The sequence below is a fragment of the Apostichopus japonicus genome, chromosome 2 (genome assembly GCF_037975245.1).
Source record: "Apostichopus japonicus isolate 1M-3 chromosome 2, ASM3797524v1, whole genome shotgun sequence".
Lineage (NCBI taxonomy): Eukaryota > Metazoa > Echinodermata > Holothuroidea > Aspidochirotida > Stichopodidae > Apostichopus > Apostichopus japonicus.
In genome coordinates this window covers 30,591,729-30,611,577 of record NC_092562.1, presented here as the reverse complement: position 1 = coordinate 30,611,577, position 19,849 = coordinate 30,591,729, and the positions used below count along the sequence as shown (strand labels likewise).

General features: G+C 38.1%; 4 protein-coding genes across 9 annotated transcripts in view; 1 reads left to right on the top strand and 3 right to left on the bottom strand.

Annotated features, from left to right (window-relative positions):
* The window catches only part of LOC139956014 (uncharacterized), a 183,547-nt gene that overhangs the window by 17,122 nt on the left and 146,576 nt on the right, over positions 1 to 19,849 (top strand). For all 5 annotated transcript variants that reach the window (XM_071955178.1, XM_071955177.1, XM_071955180.1 and 2 more), the window contains exons 2-3: positions 7,017 to 7,349; positions 11,886 to 12,146. In XM_071955178.1, coding sequence (XP_071811279.1) covers positions 7,017 to 7,349; positions 11,886 to 12,146 — 594 coding nt within the window. The remainder of the gene's footprint in view (positions 1 to 7,016; positions 7,350 to 11,885; positions 12,147 to 19,849) is intronic.
* LOC139956179 (uncharacterized) lies at positions 13,124 to 14,459 on the bottom strand. Its single transcript, XM_071955188.1, has one exon. It carries the CDS (start codon positions 14,326 to 14,328, stop codon positions 13,396 to 13,398), a length of 933 nt encoding a protein of 310 aa, XP_071811289.1. The 5' UTR covers positions 14,329 to 14,459; the 3' UTR covers positions 13,124 to 13,395.
* Positions 14,502 to 18,166, bottom strand: LOC139956163 (uncharacterized). The gene has a single exon (XM_071955187.1). It carries the CDS (start codon positions 16,060 to 16,062, stop codon positions 14,599 to 14,601), a length of 1,464 nt encoding a protein of 487 aa, XP_071811288.1. The 5' UTR covers positions 16,063 to 18,166; the 3' UTR covers positions 14,502 to 14,598.
* Positions 16,059 to 19,849, bottom strand: part of LOC139956110 (uncharacterized) — a 100,970-nt gene continuing 97,179 nt past the window's right edge. For both annotated transcript variants that reach the window (XM_071955184.1, XM_071955183.1), the window contains exon 2: positions 16,059 to 18,971. In XM_071955184.1, coding sequence (XP_071811285.1) covers positions 16,158 to 17,834 — 1,677 coding nt within the window. In that variant the 5' untranslated portion in view covers positions 17,835 to 18,971 and the 3' untranslated portion in view covers positions 16,059 to 16,157. The remainder of the gene's footprint in view (positions 18,972 to 19,849) is intronic.

Sequence of the window (19,849 nt, the reverse complement as noted above, 5' to 3'; positions counted from 1 at the left end):
AATGTCATTTAGGGGGTCATCGGGGGTCATTCTTTGTAATATTTTCAAATATCTCAATCTCCTCAAGATTTTGATGGATCATATTCAAAGTTGAACTGATAATTGTTGGATTGTGTATGAATAAGGTGATGCCTAAACATTTTTGGTCAAAAGTTAATTAATTACAATTAATCCCCATTGTTTAAAAAAAATCTGAGCCTTCACTTTTTGCCAAAGCTCCTTTAATTTGTCTCCCAGTCCCTGCAGTGTTTGTTTACATTTGTGGTTAAGCTCTGCAGAGGCTGTTAGTGGAATTAAAGGAGGACTGGGAGTTGTTATTAACTGTTGAACTGTAAGCATGAGAGCCCTATAGCCAATCAGCACTTGCCGATTCTTAGAAGTCTTTGAGCCTGAGGTATGTAGGCAGCTTGTGAAGTTATGTCTTGTAGGGAGTGCTTGTGAAGTTATTTCTGCTTAGGTAGAGGGGAGAAAGTTTAACAGGGTAGGTCAGTGGTATTGTCTGAGAGAGTGGGTAAAATAGGATTTAAAGGGGAAAATAGGAATTATAGCCAGTGGTGTTGCCAGGGTTCTGCTAACGGAGGGGGGGGGGGTATCCCTCATGGGCCCAAAATTGGTTTTGTGGGCCATACATTTTTAAGCTCGAAAAGGTATGAGCTTCTGCACCATTGGTGCTCTAGTTTTGGCCTACAGTACTCAAGGAAGTCGTACTGTGCATGTTACACTTAGCTTAGGCTAAGTCTACCAGAACAGGAAAAACATCAGCTTTGGTGAACATTCAAATTTGTACATTTTCTTGAAATGTACTGCAACTAATTTTATCTTTTTTTAATTTGTTTGTGTGTGTATATAGGCCTCAACCATACTATTTAGTCTCAAAGTGCAAGCAATTGTGATCTAGGGATGTTATACTTGACTTCAAAAGAACTTAAAGGTCATAGCTTGGCTTGCGCTTTTAACACAGGTTTGTCTTGTGGGACATAAGTTTTTATCTGCTGAATGCAAACTTTTTCGTGCAGATGCGTCCCTGGAACGCCCGTTTTGAATTCCTAGTAACTAAAAACACTGGCTGACATTTTTCCAATTGACTGTGTACATTTGGCCACCCAAAAAACATTTGGTGTCCATAAAAAGGGTTGTGACCCTAATTGACTACTAGGGGTGTAACATAGAGTACTAGTCCACTCTACTTTCACCAACTTATTGTTGTAATGCATTAGTGAACATTAGTGAATGTATAACTGGTAAAATAATTATTTTGAGAGTGCAGGCAATACCTAATATAAACTTCAAAAAGTCATACCGCATCATCCTGTATTTTTTATAAAGTTTTTAAATTTCTGTTTTCACAGTATGTAAAGTTGGAATCCAGGCACAGTATGAAGCATGTACAGTAGCTAAATACACAATGGCATTTCCTTATAACTCATGGGAGAATACCAAATCAATGCTTTATATTTCAGGGTGCTCCATTTAATAACATATATCACCAATGCATGAGGTTGTAACTTTAAACAACCAGCTAGCTGAAATTCGAAAAAATGAATTCTTGTTTGCATCTTAAGATGTCAAGAGCTCATCTGGAAAAGAAAAATAATCGAACTCTTCATTCCTACCAAAACTTATTGTGATAAAATATGATATAATCATCCTATGTACAGTATACCATAAAATTACATCCAAATTGACTAATTGCATGTGTGCAATTGTAAATCAGAGTCCAAAATACATGCACTGTAAATTTGAATACATGCACTATAAATTTGACAAAGTCCAAAATACATGCTTCACAAGCATTCATAAAACAACTAAGTCCAAATACATGTTTGACAGTTTGGTTGAATGCATGCATACACCAAGTTACATGCCCAATGGACACTTATATTGCTGCGATACATGCTTAGTGTAAGGTTTACACGAATGTATTCGAATACATGCATGCATAAATACATGCTTCCTGGATGCATGCATGTAAATTGTATGAAAACAGCATGTGTAGAGCATGTACATGCATGCAAATTGCATGTTTTAGCCTTTTCATTCAAGATACATACAATTTACATGCAATTTGCATGCTTTAATTTGTATGAGGGCATGTCCTAGTACCGTACTGTATTGGGGATATATAACCTACTGATGTATCCTATCATTGACTCATAGTTAGATTGGCAGTGGACAGGATGTCCTAGTACCGTACTGTGTTGGGGATATATAACCTACTGATGTATCCTATCATTGATTCATAGTTAGATTGGCAATGGACTGGATGTCCTAGTACCGTACTGTGTTGGGGATATATAACCTACTGATGTATCCTATCATTGACTCATAGTTAGATTGGCAGTGGACTGGATGTCCTACCTGTAGTCCTGTACTATGTTTGGGATATAACCTACTGATGTATCTTCTAATTGACTCATAGTTATATTGGCAGTGGACAGGATGCCCTAGTACCGTACTGTGTTGGGGATATATAACCTACTGATGTATCCTATCATTGACTCATAGTTAGATTGACAGTGGACTGGATGTCCTACCTGTAGTCCTGTACTATGTTTGGGATATAACCTACTGATGTATCTTCTAATTGACTCATATATTGGCAGTGGACAGGATGTCCTAGTACCATACTGTGTTGGGGATATATAACCTACTGATGTATCCTATCATTGACTCATAGTTAGATTGGCAGTGGACTGGATGTCCTACCTGTAGTCCTGTACTATGTTTGGGATATAACCTACTGATGTATCTTCTAATTGACTCATAGTTATATTGGCAGTGGACAGGATGTCCTAGTACCGTACTGTGTTGGGGATATATAACCTACTGATGTATCCTATCATTGACTCATAGTTAGATTGACAGTGGACTGGATGTCCTACCTGTAGTCCTGTACTATGTTTGGGATATAACCTACTGATGTATCTTCTAATTGACTCATATATTGGCAGTGGACAGGATGTCCTAGTACCGTACTGTGTTGGGGATATATAACCTACTGATGTATCCTATCATTGACTCATAGTTAGATTGGCAGTGGACTGGATGTCCTAGTACCGTACTGTGTTGGGGATATATAGCCTACTGATGTATCCTATCATTGACTCATAGTTAGATTGGCAGTGGACTGGATATCCTAGTACTATACTGTGTTGGGGATATATAGCCTACTGATGTATCCTATCATTGACTCATAGTTAGATTGACAGTGGACTGGATGTCCTACCTGTAGTCCTGTACTATGTTTGGGATATATTTCCTACTGATGTATCCTCTCATTGACTCATAGTTAGATCGGCAGTGGACAGGATGTCCTAGTACCGTATAGGGTTGTGCGGTAGTGCAAATTTCACACAACCGGTAGTGTTGCAACATGAATCTGGGTATCATAACTACTACCAGGATTTCCCCAACATTGCAAAGCACTTAGTTACGAGACTGTCAATGTCACGCATTTAATGTCATAGCCTAGGCCATGTACTTTAAAAAAAAACATCACAAACCTTGGAAAAAGCACCCCAAGCATGCTTCATACATACTCAGTGTACGATATTAGATTTAACATGTTCGCACAAGGATAAAACCAGTAATCCATACACATCCAGAAATTGGAAATTCCCCACTATTCCATGATGTTGGAATAGGGCAACCCTTCAAATGAAAATTGTTCAACTATCAACAAGTCACCACGTGTTTGGAACTTCAGACAAGAATAATGTAACAAAGTGGCTATGTAAATATGAGATTATAAACTATATACATGAGAATAGTACAGAACTACTTATATCATTTATCGTCTGTTGTGTTCTCCATATACTTTCAATAGACCTGTACAATATCCATCTTTTGTACAAAAAGTTCATCAAAATTAAAAAAGTAGCCAAAGATAACTCTAAATGACATCGTGGAACCCTCCGCAATAATAAACAAATCCATTTCATTACTGCATTAACTCTCAAGTACCGTACTGCACTTTGTGTACCTGTTCGTGACACTAGGCTATAATATACAGTCTTGAGCGAAGATGGATTTAAGCTGGATATAATTCTCAATGTGGTTTTGGCTCAAAATTTATTAAAATTGTTATAATTATTATATCAAAACGAGGTGAAATACATGTGGTAAGATTTTATACATGGGAACCTTCACAATAAATAACAAAAATTCAGAATAACTTTGAGGTCCGGCAACAGGCTTAACCCATGTAACGTTAGATATTTGGTGTAGCAAAGTTCCAAATTACCCTGTGAAAAGTTGATTCATAATATAAAGGTCTAGGCCAGTACGTAAATTGATGAGATATTATTCAAACTAAGAACACAGACACCAGAAATACTGTGCTTTCTTTTCTTTATTTCAAATAGTAATACGTCAATATTTTTATTATGTCCGGGATTCCCGGGAATGATACCGAAACACATTTAATAACCCGTTGTTTTCCCACTCCCGGTACTATTTACACATATTGCACTGTGATCGGGACTAGTCAATACCAGGATACCGGGATTAACGTGACTACCGGGATCCCGCACAATGCTATAGTAGGCACCCAGCAATTGAGCAGATGTAGGTGTTTTTCCTAATTGAGTATTGAGTTACAATACAAGTATATAGTTACACCCAGCTAAGGACACAACAGCCAAGATGAGATAGAAGCAACAATACTTGGAAAATGTCAATATAGTATTTATTTGTGTACCACAAAAGCACTACAAATTTGTATAATCTCCTAGCAAACTAGAACAAGAGCAAGTTTAGATTCCATGAAAACCAAAATGACAAAATAATTTTGAAAAATTTGTATGTTTAGAGTAAAGTTCACATAAGCAATTTGTTGTCTGTTTGGTAATAAATATCTTAAACACAAAGCAGTTGTGGGCTTGGTTAGTCTTAGTTTGTTGCAAGTGATACTGGATTAATGAAGAGATAATATGTTTGTAAGTAGGACAATTTAGGGAGAAGTTTCTTCTTTGCTGAAATAAAAACACAAGGATTGTCAAAGGTCATGAGAGTCAGGGAGCAGGACTAACATCACATGCTACTTGTTCATCAAGTTTGTTCAAGTGCCATAGATACATGCCAAGAAAGTGCTCATTACTCATTTGTCACAACTGCAGCCCAAATCCCGCCACCATGAAGTAGGCCATATGAAGACTTTTCCAGTTGATCTATGTAACTGATAAATCATATCCTCTCTCATACTTGCTTGATCGAGTTAATACTTTATTGCTTATAATTACCCAATGCATAGAATGATGATGGTAGCTATAGATAGCTTCATGTGCAGAACATAAACTGGAGAGAACAATCGTCGACAAAAATAGATGGGACACCCCACTCCCCGTATAATATATATATAATATGTATATTATATATATCTAATATATATATTATATATATATATTATTCTTACACTCTTATATATATATATATATATAATATATATATATATATATGTATATATATATGTATATATATATATATATATATATATATATATACTGTATATACTATATATACTATATAACAATGTACTATTCCTACAATGTCTAATGCCCAGTAGTAAATCCTTATGGTCCTATACATATACACAGGCTTTCAGACAATCGTCGACAAAAATAGATGGGACACCCCACTCCCCGTATCAATGTTGCAGTTTCTGAGCGCTTTTGGCTACAACATTGAACGGGGGGAAGGGGGTGCGCTTAAGCCAATATCGCTCGTTGCTGCTCATACTGTCCCATCATTTTTGTCGAGGATTGTAGGTATGTCTGGTATGGTGTGAACGAGTCAACTAATTCTTCCAGTTGATATAGCATAACTGGTTTGCAGAGGATCTAAAGTTGCCGTGAGCTAAGTTCCAGAAAGTGGTGAAACATGGATTTTCTAAGATTCCCAAAGTTCTGTAAATAGTTCAAAGGCCGGAAGAAGCTTACAATACAAGCACAGTTCTGTTGAATCAATAGTTTGGTAGTTAATGCCCCTTAATGATTTAGCATTTTAGATTAACAAATGTAAGGTGAATTCTTGACATGGTATGTAGATATAGCACTTTCTTGTCAGGTTTCTGGTTGCTGTACTGCATTTGGTGGAGGCCAAAGTTTATTTTAGGTTTGCAGTGATGAAAATCAGAAAGCCTTGTTAACAGGAAAACTCCAAAACAAGCTCAGCTTTTGTGAATCTTGTAGGCTACTTTATTGTGCGTATAGATGATGCCACTCTATGAGTTCTTTAATGCTTCTCTACTATTTCTTGGTGCAGGTCAAAGTTCATACAAGCTCTTAAACCATGTAAATGGAGTAAGTTGGACAGTAAGTCAGAATGGTCAGTTGTGTTGTGGTGAATATATTTGGTATAAAGAAGATTTTAGTGAGTTCTCAGTTGTCATCCATTTGGAGGTTAAAGGTCATTGGATATTATTGCCAAATTTATACTAGTTCCTATGACTGTACTGTTAAATGTCTGACAAAAACTGCTCTGATTCTGGGGTATTTTGAACACCACATATATCTTACACTATCTGTTCATTATAACCTATTTTAATGCAGTTCTATTTGTTTCTTATAGCTTTCAGAGATCTCGCTGGGAGGGATCGAATGGGGGGGGTGGAGGGGCACCTGGAAGGCTTACAACGTACCTTTATCAGTATACTTCATTGGTTTTTGTCCAAGTGAATGTTCCAGATTTTCTTTTCAATTTGAAAATTCATTGGACCATCACACACCCACTAAATTTACTACCCTTGTATAACATGCCCAAGGTTCTGATGATCTTCTAAAATATCATTCGAAGAAAAAAAGGTAATCAAAATCAATCTTCCAGTTGACCCCTTTTATAGTGTGTGTAACAGACACTTACTTAATTTGAGGCTTCACAGCTGCATGGTTGTTCTGTGGTGTACCACTTTATGCTGCTTCAGTATCTCAGCACTGTTAAATTATCATTCTGTGAGGCTTTCAAATCAGTTTCTTTGTCAAACCATTATCACTTAAATTATTTTCTATTCCTGATACCAGGTCTGTCTGATCCTCCCTATGTTGCTGTGGTAAGGAGTCCCATGGCAACCGCAACCAATCCAACTATCATTGAAGTACTTACAGGTGATTCCCAAACAGCCAGTGTAACATTTGATAAAGCAGTGCTTCTTTCAAGATCTGCAGGTTATATGTTTACACTCAATAGTCCTAGAGTACCAGATGAAGCAATGACAAACATCAGCAGTGAACCTGCTACTCTTACCCTACCTACTACCATGGAGACAGCTGCAAGGATTGGTATCTACACCATCACTGTAACAGAAGATGAAAGCCCAGCTGTTGCATGGAGGGTCTTAGTGACAAATGAAAATGGTATGTGAGGGTATTTGAAGTAGTTTTAACAGATAATTGCTTGGATATGAGACTACAGTAAATAATTGGGTTCTTTACAACATTGATTACTCTTGCTTAATTACTGTTATTTTGGCAGAAATATGAATTTGTTTCAAATATTCATTAAGGCAACTACACTAATTGGTGTTGAGTCATTACATACTGCACATAGTTAAATGAAAATGAGCATGAGGCATGCGTTCGTCACAAGCCCAACACTGAAAATATATATACAATTTCAATGCTGGTTTACTGAACAAAGAGTGCCTTAAAATAACAATAATTTGAACATGGTTATGCAAGCTGGTCAACCAGAAACTATAATTTAGATGTAAATTTAGTGGTTTAGCATAACTAATTGAAGTTTAAGAATTTAAAAGAGAAAATTTCCAAAAACATTGACATTTATTTGACTCCGCCAGCTTACTGTACTTTCCAAAAAGAGTTACATTGAGCTGGTCTGCTAAATACTTTAATACCAAAGAGTTGTAACATACCTGTCTCTTCCCAGCCATGTTTAAACTTGACATTGTATGTACACTTGTACAGTACTTTATTTCTTGGCCTCTTTCCAGGAATTTTGATCCTTGCATTTTTTTGTGATGTTATTTCACTTAATCTACAGGCAACTGGTTTTACATTTTCAAATAAGCAAATGCCATTCTTATATTTCCCAAATATATTTTTTTCTGGTTTCTGACCTGGATTGCACGAATAACACTACTAGAATGTTGAAACAGAATAGTGATGTCCTTTAATAGCAACTCCCTACCATGTGTCGTTTGCAAATGTTTTATTGCAACATATATCTGCCAACCTGTTTTCACAAGATTAGGAGATTTAGAAATTTGCATTCCCAAAATATCGGGAAATCAGGGAACATTGCAGAAAAGTGGACCAATTCCAGCTGAAACAAGAAGTGCAATATAAAAAGAACATGTAGACAGTTTTGGATTTACTTCTGTCCTATAATAGTACGCAGTAAGTAAAAGTGATTGTCTGCCTAACGTTAAAGCTTGAAACCACAATGGCATTAACATTATTATAAATGCAATTATATCCTGACAAATGAATGGATTTTGTTCTCCGGGAGATGAGCATACAAGATCCGGAGAGAATGAGGTTGCATTACAGTTCACGCCATTAAGTTTGGTGGTTATCATGATGGGTTCTCCTATTTTAATTTCATGGTCAATAAACATTGCAGGATGTTCAAAAACTAACTGGAACTGTGCCAGAAGCATGATAAAATAATCAATCATAGATGGCTGGACCATCAAAAAGAAATCATGATACTGCATGAAAAAGCTACATAAAATCACAAAATCACTTATGCAGCTTCAACTCCAAAGTGGAACAAGATACCAACTTTTATAGGATATCCAGAATGTATTTTGAAAAGGCTCTTTCAACCTGCATTGTTTCTGAGATGATCCGACTTGATCCAACTATGAATTATAAAAACAGTACCTGCAGTTCCGCAAAGTTGTAAGACTATGCAATGTAATGTAGTAATGGGTTCTGTCTTACCTGGGAGCTGATTCAGATCATATGGGTTCATTTCTACGGTACAATATTTTCTTGGAAATGAGGCAAGATATCGATTTAACCAGTCTCGCACATTAAACATCCTGCTCCCTCCACCCATCTGTGAACTTGTTAACTATAAAAAAAAGAAGATATTTCTTGTATGGCAATTTTATTAATATTTTCATGAAAGTCATAGGAAAGCTTTGTTATGTAATTTTATAAAATATTTTGCCCCCCCCCCCCCTTTGATCATGGAAGTTACAAATATTTTTGGGTTTCTGAATATTTCCACCTTGATTCAGCCATGAACCACTTCAGCCAAATGTCATTTCACTTTGAAACTTGCTCATGTTTAACAACTTATGGCAACCTGCCAAGCTTCCAGCAAGAAAAGAAAATTATATTCATACCATAGTTGTACACTCATTAGCAAACATGTTGGTGAATGTTTGAATTGAGCTTTACAAATGTTATTTGGGTTAGTGTAGAAATTGAAAGACAGTGAGAGGGGTTAAATTATTTTTCACTGGTGGGATTGGAGCAATAAAGGATTTTAAGGTTACCATATGATTCATCGTGGAAGACAAATGGAATTTCATGACACCTCATATGAAATATATATGATGTATGGCTCTGGTTTCGTATTAAAATAATATTTTGTTGCTGTGGTGGGTTACAATTTTTTTTCTTTGCAGTTGATTTTTTAACACATACAGTAAGTGTCTCAATAGATACTATTTCTTTATTTGATTTCTAGGTCTCATGCAATGAAACCTCATACATGTAAGCTCTTACAATATCTAAATATTTAGAAGAGAGAAATGAATATCAATGTGTTTCGATTGTTTTCGGGGCAGAACTCAATTCGTTGTCATGACTTTCATGTTCAATGATGACAATCGTAATGGCAATGTTAGAACAGGAAGAATATCAAATATATATACTGTATTGTAAAAGGAGAGGGACAGGGAAAGGAAATACTTGCAACTAGGATACATACATGAAGAATACATCACTATGTCAGTCCTCCTTGGATAAGTGAAGTATACATAAATCCAGAGCAATTTAAGTTGATACCCAACATCACATAACGCTTTTATAGTAACTTTTAATAGTCATTTGACTTTAATATATATGACAAACATTAATGATTCTTACATGGGAGTGATGGTTTAGGTTCTTTATAGTTATTTTGACATGCACGCTCATAATGACAAAAAACAGACTTTCAATTCCAGTGCCCTTTGTCTCTGACATTCAACAATATGACTTGATCACACATAGATGCTCAATCCATTTCCATGCATACCTGTACACCCACAAGTTAAAATTCCATAAACCTTGCAGTTGAGAAGTTCACAACACCTCATTTCTTCATACCAACTTGGTCAGTTTTGGCCTTTGACTTTCATTGTGACCATTAATATTTTACATTGATTTAGTACATAATATACACCTTGAGTCTCATTCTGTAAATGGGTATGAGGTGTTTGATCGGTTACATCTCTATGTTCTGACGTCTCTATGTTCCGACGTCTCTATGTTCCGACGTCTCTATGTTCCAACAATTTTTTTGTCCTTTTTTTTTTTACCCAATTTTTTTCGGACTCAATTTTTTTTGGACCAAAATTGTTGACCAACATGTTTTCGGACCAACTTTTTTCGGACCAAAATTATTTTAGACTAATATATTTTTATGACCAAATTTTCTTTGGAACAAAACTTTTGACACCAACATGTTTTCGGACCAACTTTTTTCGGACCAAAATTTTTTTTCGACTAAACTGATTTTGGTCCCAAAAAATTTGAGTACAAACAATTAAATTTCGGGTCACAAGCAAGTTTCGGTCACAAGCACTATTTGGGTCATAACAATCTTTGGGCCCTTTTTTTCCTGAAAAAATTTGTTGCGTCCAAAAAATTGTGTCCCTCAAAAAGGTAGGTCAGAAAAAATGTTGGTCCAAAAAATTGAGTCCCCCCCAAAAAAAATTTGGTCCCAAAAAATTCAGGGCCCAAAAAATTAAGTCCCCAAAAGAATTTGGTCCGAAAAATGGGGGACCAAAAGCCAAAAAGATTGAGTCTCCAAAAAAAAAATTTGGTCCGAAAAATTTTGGTCAAAAAAAAATTTGTCGGAACATAGAGACTTCGGAACATAGAGACGTCGGAATATAGGGATGTCACCGTTTGATCACCTACACGTATAATAAATGTGATGGTAGCAGTCTAAATTGAAACCTTTGCAATCATAATGGTGTCTGTGTGTGCATATTTTGTTTGTGTATGTGTGCCTCATGCCTCGCTTGAAGCACTATGTGTATCACAAAACGGATGCTTAATTGGAAGGATATCAAACTTTGTATGCGTACCCCATATTGAATTAAAACAGACAGCTGTTGAATGGTCATGTGACGGCAGCACAAGGCAAGTCTGAAAATCTGAAGAATGGAAATGTAGATTTATTTCATATTTAGTATGTAAATATCACATATTATGTAGATGAACTCTATTGTTTTTATTAGAGGTCAAAGGTCATTAGAGGTCGCAGTGTGAAATCTATGTAATCACAATATCTCTCTTTTAAAGGGAAACTGGGTTGTATCTCATATGGAATATATTTCACATATTGAACCCTTGTGGTTTATGATTGTTATGTTAAAGGTCATCCGAAATAAAAGTCTGCAAACACAATAGCTCAAGAAAGGAACAATCTTAACCTTTAAGAGGAGTTTGTGAAATGTTTTCAATGTTTGCAAATACACACAAGAGTACACACACACTTTGAGAAACATAACTGCTTAGTTTTTTGTCTGATTATTAAACAAGTATGTAAATCAATAAGAACACTTGAAGCAACAATTTTGGCAATTTGAAGGCAGATTTACCAACATACAGGCAAAGAGCACAGCAATATAATATAAAACAAATTTGTAACTATTACAGACTGTGTGCTGGTATCACTACCTTACTGTCTAAATTTCTTTTCAGCAACTACTAAAGCTTTGGAGTATTCCACTGGTGCATCAATGGGCGATAACGTGACTGTCATGGTTGAGTCAAGCGTAGATACGGCAAGGCTTCTTTGGAGGAGAGATGGTGTGTTGCATCCAGACGGGCCAACAGGCAGCTCCTGTGTGAGAAAGACATCTTGTGGTGATGCTAGTGCTTCGAAATCTGTTGTCTTTGAGAGCTTTGAATCGGGTGCATACCCTGAGCAAGTCCATGCCATCATGAATGTGATTGTCAGAGGTGGGTATTTATTTTGATTTTCACATATTACTGTATGTATGCTGTTAATATAGGTTTCTTCATATTTACTTTTTCCTCACTTCGCTGTCTCCTTACAATATTAGCACTCTCATACTACAGTGCCTAGAGTAGACAGTGCCTAGAGTAGATAGTGCCTAGAGTAGAGTATAGTAGACCTTCCGGTCAATTCCTTTATCATTCTACTACTCAAAGTGTTTAGAACGTTCGTTTCGTGCTTGGATTCTTTTTGATCCACTAATTCACTCGGAACTGTTGTAATCTGGACCTTTCTTGGTGTTTTCAGAAGAAAGAATATTTCGTGCGCAGCCCGATATTAAAGTATCCTTTATGATTTGGGAAGGCTTTTGGGGAATGTTTGGGAGCAGTGCCTCTCCCGTTTTGTATTGTGTATTCGGGGTATGTGTATTGGGAGCAGTGCCTCTCCCGTTTTGTATTGTGTATTCGGGGTATGTGTATTGCATATTCAAAGTATGTGCATTGTGTATTCTTGTACGTGTAGCTGTTCCGCAAATGGCTGCCGCTAGTTCTCCTGCCCTTCCCAATGTTGAATTGTTGTAGATTTATTTATATAGGCCTATTATTGTATTCTCTCTGTTACTATCAGTGGTAGTTTTTAGTGAAGAAAAGAATTTTGGGTCAAGATTGAAATATAAACGGCAACAGTATTGTGGTGCAATAGGTCATTGGCTTTCAAGTTTGTAGTCATATGTATGATTGAGCTCAAATTATCAATCTCCTAAGGGACCATTGCCAAATCTAATCGCGTGTGAGCGTCTATTGTCTATTCATTGAAATCAGTAAAGCATGCATGACCACAGCTCTACTGGCTCTCTCTCAGTACTATGCAGAGTGGGAGGAGCTTGAGTCTGTTTGCAGGTTTATAGTGCTACCACAGTCAGCAGTGGTTGCTCGTATCCTTTCATTAGGGTTATAATAGGCCTTGCTGATTTAGGCTGTTTGCCAATGAGTGGTAGTCTATTTGAATAAAAAGGAACAGTACGTTAAGGCACCATATGGATGGAACCATTCAGAATTGAATAATTTTTTGCCTAGCCTAGGCTTCAGAATCGTAGATCGTTGCAACTACCGTTACCCTCCATGCATTGAGCCCCCCATGCCACAGGTTGACAAAACTTTTCTATATCTCACTTTATATTTCAAATTAATATATTACAAATTTGAAACAAAAATCACCAATACAGAGGACACCACATCACAGATTAACTAGTTACAGCCTACCGTTTTTTACTCTTGTTAACGTTACTTTTGCAGTGCAAATGAATACTTCTAGCCTATATATTATATGATGTTTACGAGGTAGAACAATTGGGTGCTTAAATGTAATAGAGACGTGAGCCCTACCTAAACTCCCCCCTACACGTATAATACCATCCTCGCCGATAAATGGGTCGAGGCGATATAAAAGACTGGGCCCTTTCAACACCATGCCAGTTTCTTGGGTCTTACTAGTTAGGCTTTTGATTTCACTTACAAAATATCCCCTTTGAACTGCCCTGACAATTTCTAATTCAGCCTGAATAAAATCGTCTGCTGTTAGCTGCCTATAGAGGGGAGCAGACTGAATTTTTGAGTCATTTCGTAATCTCAACCGAGACTTCAATTTCAAACAGAGCGCAACTGCTTGTTTTGCTCTATACCAATTAGAAATATGATTCAGACGCTCGGGTTCAAAGAAGCTGGGGGAGTTATCAAAACGTGTAATTAAAACCTGTGCATTTGCCAATTCTTGGTCAGTGCTAATTATTTCTGGCAAGCGCTGTGGTGCATTGGGTATATCCTTCTCCCAGAGAAAGGAGGGCCCTGTAAACCAATTGGATTCACATGTCAATTGAACGGCAGTGAGCCCTCTAGAGGCAGCATCTGCGGGGTTATCAGTGGTACTAACGTACCTCCACTGTTCTGGGCTGGAATGATCCCGTATTTGTTGTACCCGATTTGCAACAAACACCTTAAACCTCCTTGCGTCATTTTGGATGTACCCCAATACAACTTGACTATCCGTCCAGAAATACTCTGAAATATCTTCAAATTCGAGTTCTCGAACCAAGTGAGAACTAATCTTAACGGACAACAAAGCAGCTGTTAATTCTAAACGGGGCATAGTAATGGGTTTGAGTGGCACGACTCTAGACTTTCCCATAACTAATGAACAGTGAACCCTGCCCTCGAAATCTTTCAAACGTAGGTATGAACACTGGCCATATCCTGTTGTACTTGCATCGGAAAAATGATGCAATTCGACCGATTGTACGACAAAATTGGGTGGTTTGAAATTTATTTTGATCTCTAAATTTTTCAATCGGTACAAGCTGTCTCTCCACCTTTCCCAGCGAGGTCTTAGGGCACTGGGGAGGGGAGGATCCCAGTCTAAATGCTCACTGCACATCTCCTGAAGTATTTGTATCCCTACTTACACAACGGGAGCTAAAAACCCTAATGGGTCGTAAACCGAGCTTACAATGGAAAGAATACCTCTCCTAGTGAGTGGTTTATCCTGCAAGGAAATTCGAAACTGGAACGTATCTGATTCTACGCACCAGTACACACCCAAGGCTCTCTCTATATTACGACTGTTGTACATCACATTAAGGTCCTTAACACCCTTAGAGTGTTCTTCAGGGGGATGGGTACCCATAACCTTCGTGGAATTTGATGTGAACTTGTGCAGTTTCAGACCAATAAGTTGACACAGTAATTTTGACCTATTAATCAAATGGGCTGCCTCATCTTCAGTGGCAACGGACTTTAGTCCGTCATCGACGTAGAAATTATGGCGGATGAAGTCACCAACATCAGACCCATATTCCTTCTCATGATCAATAGCACTTTGTTTCAACCCGAAATTAGCACAGCCTGGAGAGGATGTTGCACCAAACAGGTGAACCCTCATTCTATACTCGACTGGATCTGACTGGAGATCCCCATTCTCCCACCACAGGAATCTTAGGAAGTCTCTGTGCTCCGGGTTTACACTGAACTGGTGAAACATGGCTTTAATATCACACATGAAAGCGACTGGTTCATGTCCGAAACGACACAGGACCCCAATAAGAGTATTCGTAAGATCCTGGAGCAAATACTGATTAAGGCACTGACCTTTGAACCTTGCACTACAATCAAACACAACTCTAAGTTTTTTGGGGTGATACACTCCATGATGTGGAATGTAGTTAATTCCACCATTTGTCCCTACAATTTCCTCCTGGGGAACCCTTTCGGCATACCGTTCACTTAGAAGGTCTTTCATGAAGGCTTCGTACTCTGCCCTATACTTTGTATCTAATCTAAAGGGCCGCTCAAGCCGCCGCAAGAAATGAAGCGCTAGGTCTTTGTTATCAGGAAATCGGGGGTTTGAGGTTTTAAATGGCAAAGGCTTCTCATAATGACCATCAGCAGTCCGATGAATCCCATCTCTTAATTTTGAGAGAAATTTGAAATCGTCCTGAGAATACGCTATTGTATTAAAACTTCTTTCACTAAAATCTGATTCAAGTAATTTCACAATATGGGCGGGGTCGATTTCCTTAATTGAGGACTGAAAACATATTTCAATTTTATTTGGCGCGCAATCCTCAAATGACGTTTGACTTGCATTTTGAAATGTGTAGGAAGGGACGTCATAACTCAGAATGCGATGACTAAAACCGATTGGGTCAGATGATCTATTTTCAACTTGGGTTGGGTCAATAAGTCCAACTATACCCCATCCAATGTCAGTTTTCTGCCCGTATGGGCCATCCCCGATTGGGGGTATTACTTCCCTAGGTAATAAGGCTTTAGGACAATTATATCCAATTAGCAACCCGATTTCGCAGTCCTGTAAAGGTACTAATTCAGAGGAAATTTGATGCAAATGAGGCCAATGACCAGCCATCTCTGGGGTCGGGATGTGACATTTATTGGCTGGAATAATATTTCTTGAAAACGTTACAGGTAGCTCGATCTTGTAGGAGCTATTGTAACCACGTATCACAAGTCCCTCAAACCTGTGGTGTCAATGGATTGGTTTTCGGACACCATTGTTGACAGCAATATTTTGGTATGATTTCCAACTACTCCTAATTCATTGGGTATACTAACGAGGACGAATGTAGTATCGGACTGTGTGTCCAGAAGGGCGTATGTTAGGATCTCCCTTTGAGGGTTACCACAATGTGACAACCAAACTGGTACTGCAAGGGAACTTTTGCTAATCTCTTTAGTGTTGTTCAATTGAGTTACACTAACGTTACCATTAAGTGAAATGTTTGCTTGGACCGCTACATCAACGCTCTTAACATTGGGCTTTGGATTTTCCACTATATCACGATGGAGTGAGGAAGGATGATTTTTCTTACCCATTTTGCAATCCATTTTCTTCCGACAATCATGAACTCTATGTCCCCGCTTAAGACATCCATAGCAAAGTCTGTTTTCCCTGACGAAAGCATTTCTTTCGTGCAACGTCATTTCTAGAAAAATTTTACAGTCATCAATGTGATGCCTTTTTCCACACAGAAAACATTTTAGTTCGTAGGAGTTCCCATTTTGAATTGAATTTTGGGTAACACTCGTTGAAAATGCATTCGCCCCAGACTTTCTACGGTCATTCTTGATCATTCCTTGATTACCCCTTAACGCCTGAATTGAAATCACTGGATCGCAACTGATATTTGATTCTGTAACCATAAAATCCTTAAATTCTCTGAATGGTGGGAACCCTCTACCCTCCATTCTTCGTTCGGAAACCTCTCTACCCCATCTCGTAACTAACCAATCAGGTAACTTTGAGAGCATTTTGCAATTTTCTCTTACATCATTGAGGACGTTTAAACTATTGGTGATGCGCATGGCACTTTCGCATTGTCTCAGAAAGTCTGAAAACTTTCTAAGGGCTTCACCATCGCGGGGAGGAATTTTTGGCCAAGTGTCTAACTTATCCCTAAAGGCATTGGCTATCACGAACGGATCTCCATAACGTTGATCCAGTAGTTGTTTTGCTTCCCCATAGGCCTGGTCAGTACATAAAAGGAAATACCCTTCTACAGCTTCCCTAGCTAGACCACCCAGGTATTTTTTCAGGTAATGCATTCTTTCTACATGGGGGATGGATCTATGATCAATAAGGCTTTCAAAGGCACTCTTCCACCCCAGATACTTTAAGGGATCCCCACAAAATATACCAGGTTCAGGAGGGGGAAGGAGATTCAATGAAGCCTGTTCGCCAAATGCTCTAGCCAAACTCCTCATTTCAGTTCCCGATTCTTCCTGTTCTCGATTTACCGTTCTGTGACGATTTGTTTCGAAACTAGGCAAACCAAGGGGGTAACACCATGTATTTTGAGTGTTTGCATTTGAATTCGGGGGATTAGGCCTAGGAGCTGGTTGTGTTGACATATGATTGAATATTTCTGAGCCAATGGTGGTCATAGGAGGACAAGGTATATCCATTAGGGGTTTAAATTCAACAATTGGGTCCTTTGAGTAGGACTCTACTGGTTTAGTTTCTGCTATAGGATTATATGATGAGTGGGATACTAAGTAATCTTGAACATACTGCTCTTTATTCTCACTCTGGTCAGGGATATCCTCTAATGAAACCTTTGACTCTTGTTCAACCTTTGCAATCGCATCCAATTTAGCTTGAGCCATTTCAATTTCTCTCATAGTTTGTATTTTTTTCAATGCAGCATTTTGCTTCTCCTCTTGTTCGATGTATTTAAGTTTTGCTTGCAAGGCTGCTCTATGACCTTCGAGATCTGCCTTTTTAGAAGCGGTGGACCTTTGAGAAGAGAGCAAGCTGCGAGATGACCGGGAAGATTTGTGACTACTAGACCTATATGACTTTCGATCTTCGATTTCTTTAATGAGTGCAGCAACGCGTTTGAATAGATGGTAATTTTCTGCCTCAACGTTTTCAAATTTAGAGTAATCATTAGGTTTCTCTGCTATGGTTAGGATTTGATTATAGTCTTCACTAGCGGCTGCAACATCATTATTTGGTCTAGTGAATCGCACTCTTGTTTCAGGACAGAAACATCCCTAGGATCTGCCATTAAGCTTTCAATTTTGATTGCGCAACGCCGCCATTTTGAAACCTTATCCCTCAAACGCCGTTGCCTCTCATCAATTTCATATAAAAGACCCGTTTCTGAATATTGTCTTTTACGAGAACTAGAGCGCAAAGCAGTTTCATTTGTCGAACCTTCTAGAGTTCCGGTTATGCCTTGAGCTAGGGGAGGCTGTAAACTGCTCTGGTCAACTAGGGGAGGGGTTGGGACTAGTTGTGTTTCACTGTGAGTACTCATGGTGCCAATGATATAAAATAGGATAACAATGTAAATTAATAATGCAATTATAGGTAATCTTAACAACATTTCAGAGTGGCCATACAAGGTTACAAGGATGGTCTGTCAAACGGTTGGAAGGGACTCACTGGTGTGAAAACGATTATATACTCTCACCGTTATCGTCCAGTTGATACCACCAGAGCGCTGGGGTTGTTCTTCAATCCGTGATGGATTGTCTCAGGTCGGTATCCCCTTTACTGGTACTGTGGCTGGTGGAGGGCGAATAATCGGCGATGTCGGAATCTGGTTCTCCGGCGACGCTGGCAAAGTCGGGACCGTCGATTTCCGATCGTCAAAGGGAGTGGCTGACAGTCCGTCTTGTAGTGTACTCGTGACTCTCTTGGGTGGTTGAGAGTTTTCACTGTAACTGTAGCCGTCAAAAAAAGACCGAGTCTTCTACGGAAGGTTGCTCTTTATTTATTCGTCTTCGTTTCTTTGTTTACCTTCGTGAAAACTACAAATACAAATAATAATTATACAAACAACTATTAAGTGCACATTTGATCGAATACATACAATTGGACAGGAAGAAGCCTTTAGGTCCGGGGTAAACTTACATCTAAACCATAAAATAAATTAAACGTACCTCTTTGGACTCTTGCAAATATCGGCTCAGTTAAGGCGGTCGTCAGGTGTGTCAAAGATAAATTGTCTTAACAGCATGTATGGTCGGCCTATCTGTACAAAGACTGTGCAGTATGTGAGGAATATGCCCAGTGTGAGACGTCTCTGCTTCTTACACAAAACAATTTAAACTAACTATTGTGCGGTACTGTAATGTGAAGAATTCCGCATCTGGGAATATTTGCCATGCAAGATTGCTGCCGAGCTTATAAATTATAAATACGAACAGGTTTAAATATCAATGAATATATTTTACGCATAGAAATTGTGAATCAACCTTTACAGCAGTATAGCCTCAACATTCATCATAGGTTAACACTTCATTAATTTATTAGACAGAATTTGGAAGGCTACTTTAAGTTGGCTAAATGAGCTAAAATTTATCTTAGAAATATCTAGGTGATGTTCCTTGGACAAAATGATAACTGGAAAATACAAACAATACATGAGCAGTTTACCTTTTGGCATATGTATCAAATGAACACCACTGGGGGCTCACTTAAATTCATATTACCCTAACTTTTGTCTCCAACTGTATTACTAAACATATGGGGATTTCCCCTAACATAAATGGCAGCTCAAAATTTGAATAAAAATTTGGTTCATTTCAACTTATCCTACCTAAACATTACTGAAACAATTTACTAAGATCCGGTGGGAAACAAGTCAGTACCAACGCCTACACTGTTATGTGTGCAACAATTACGT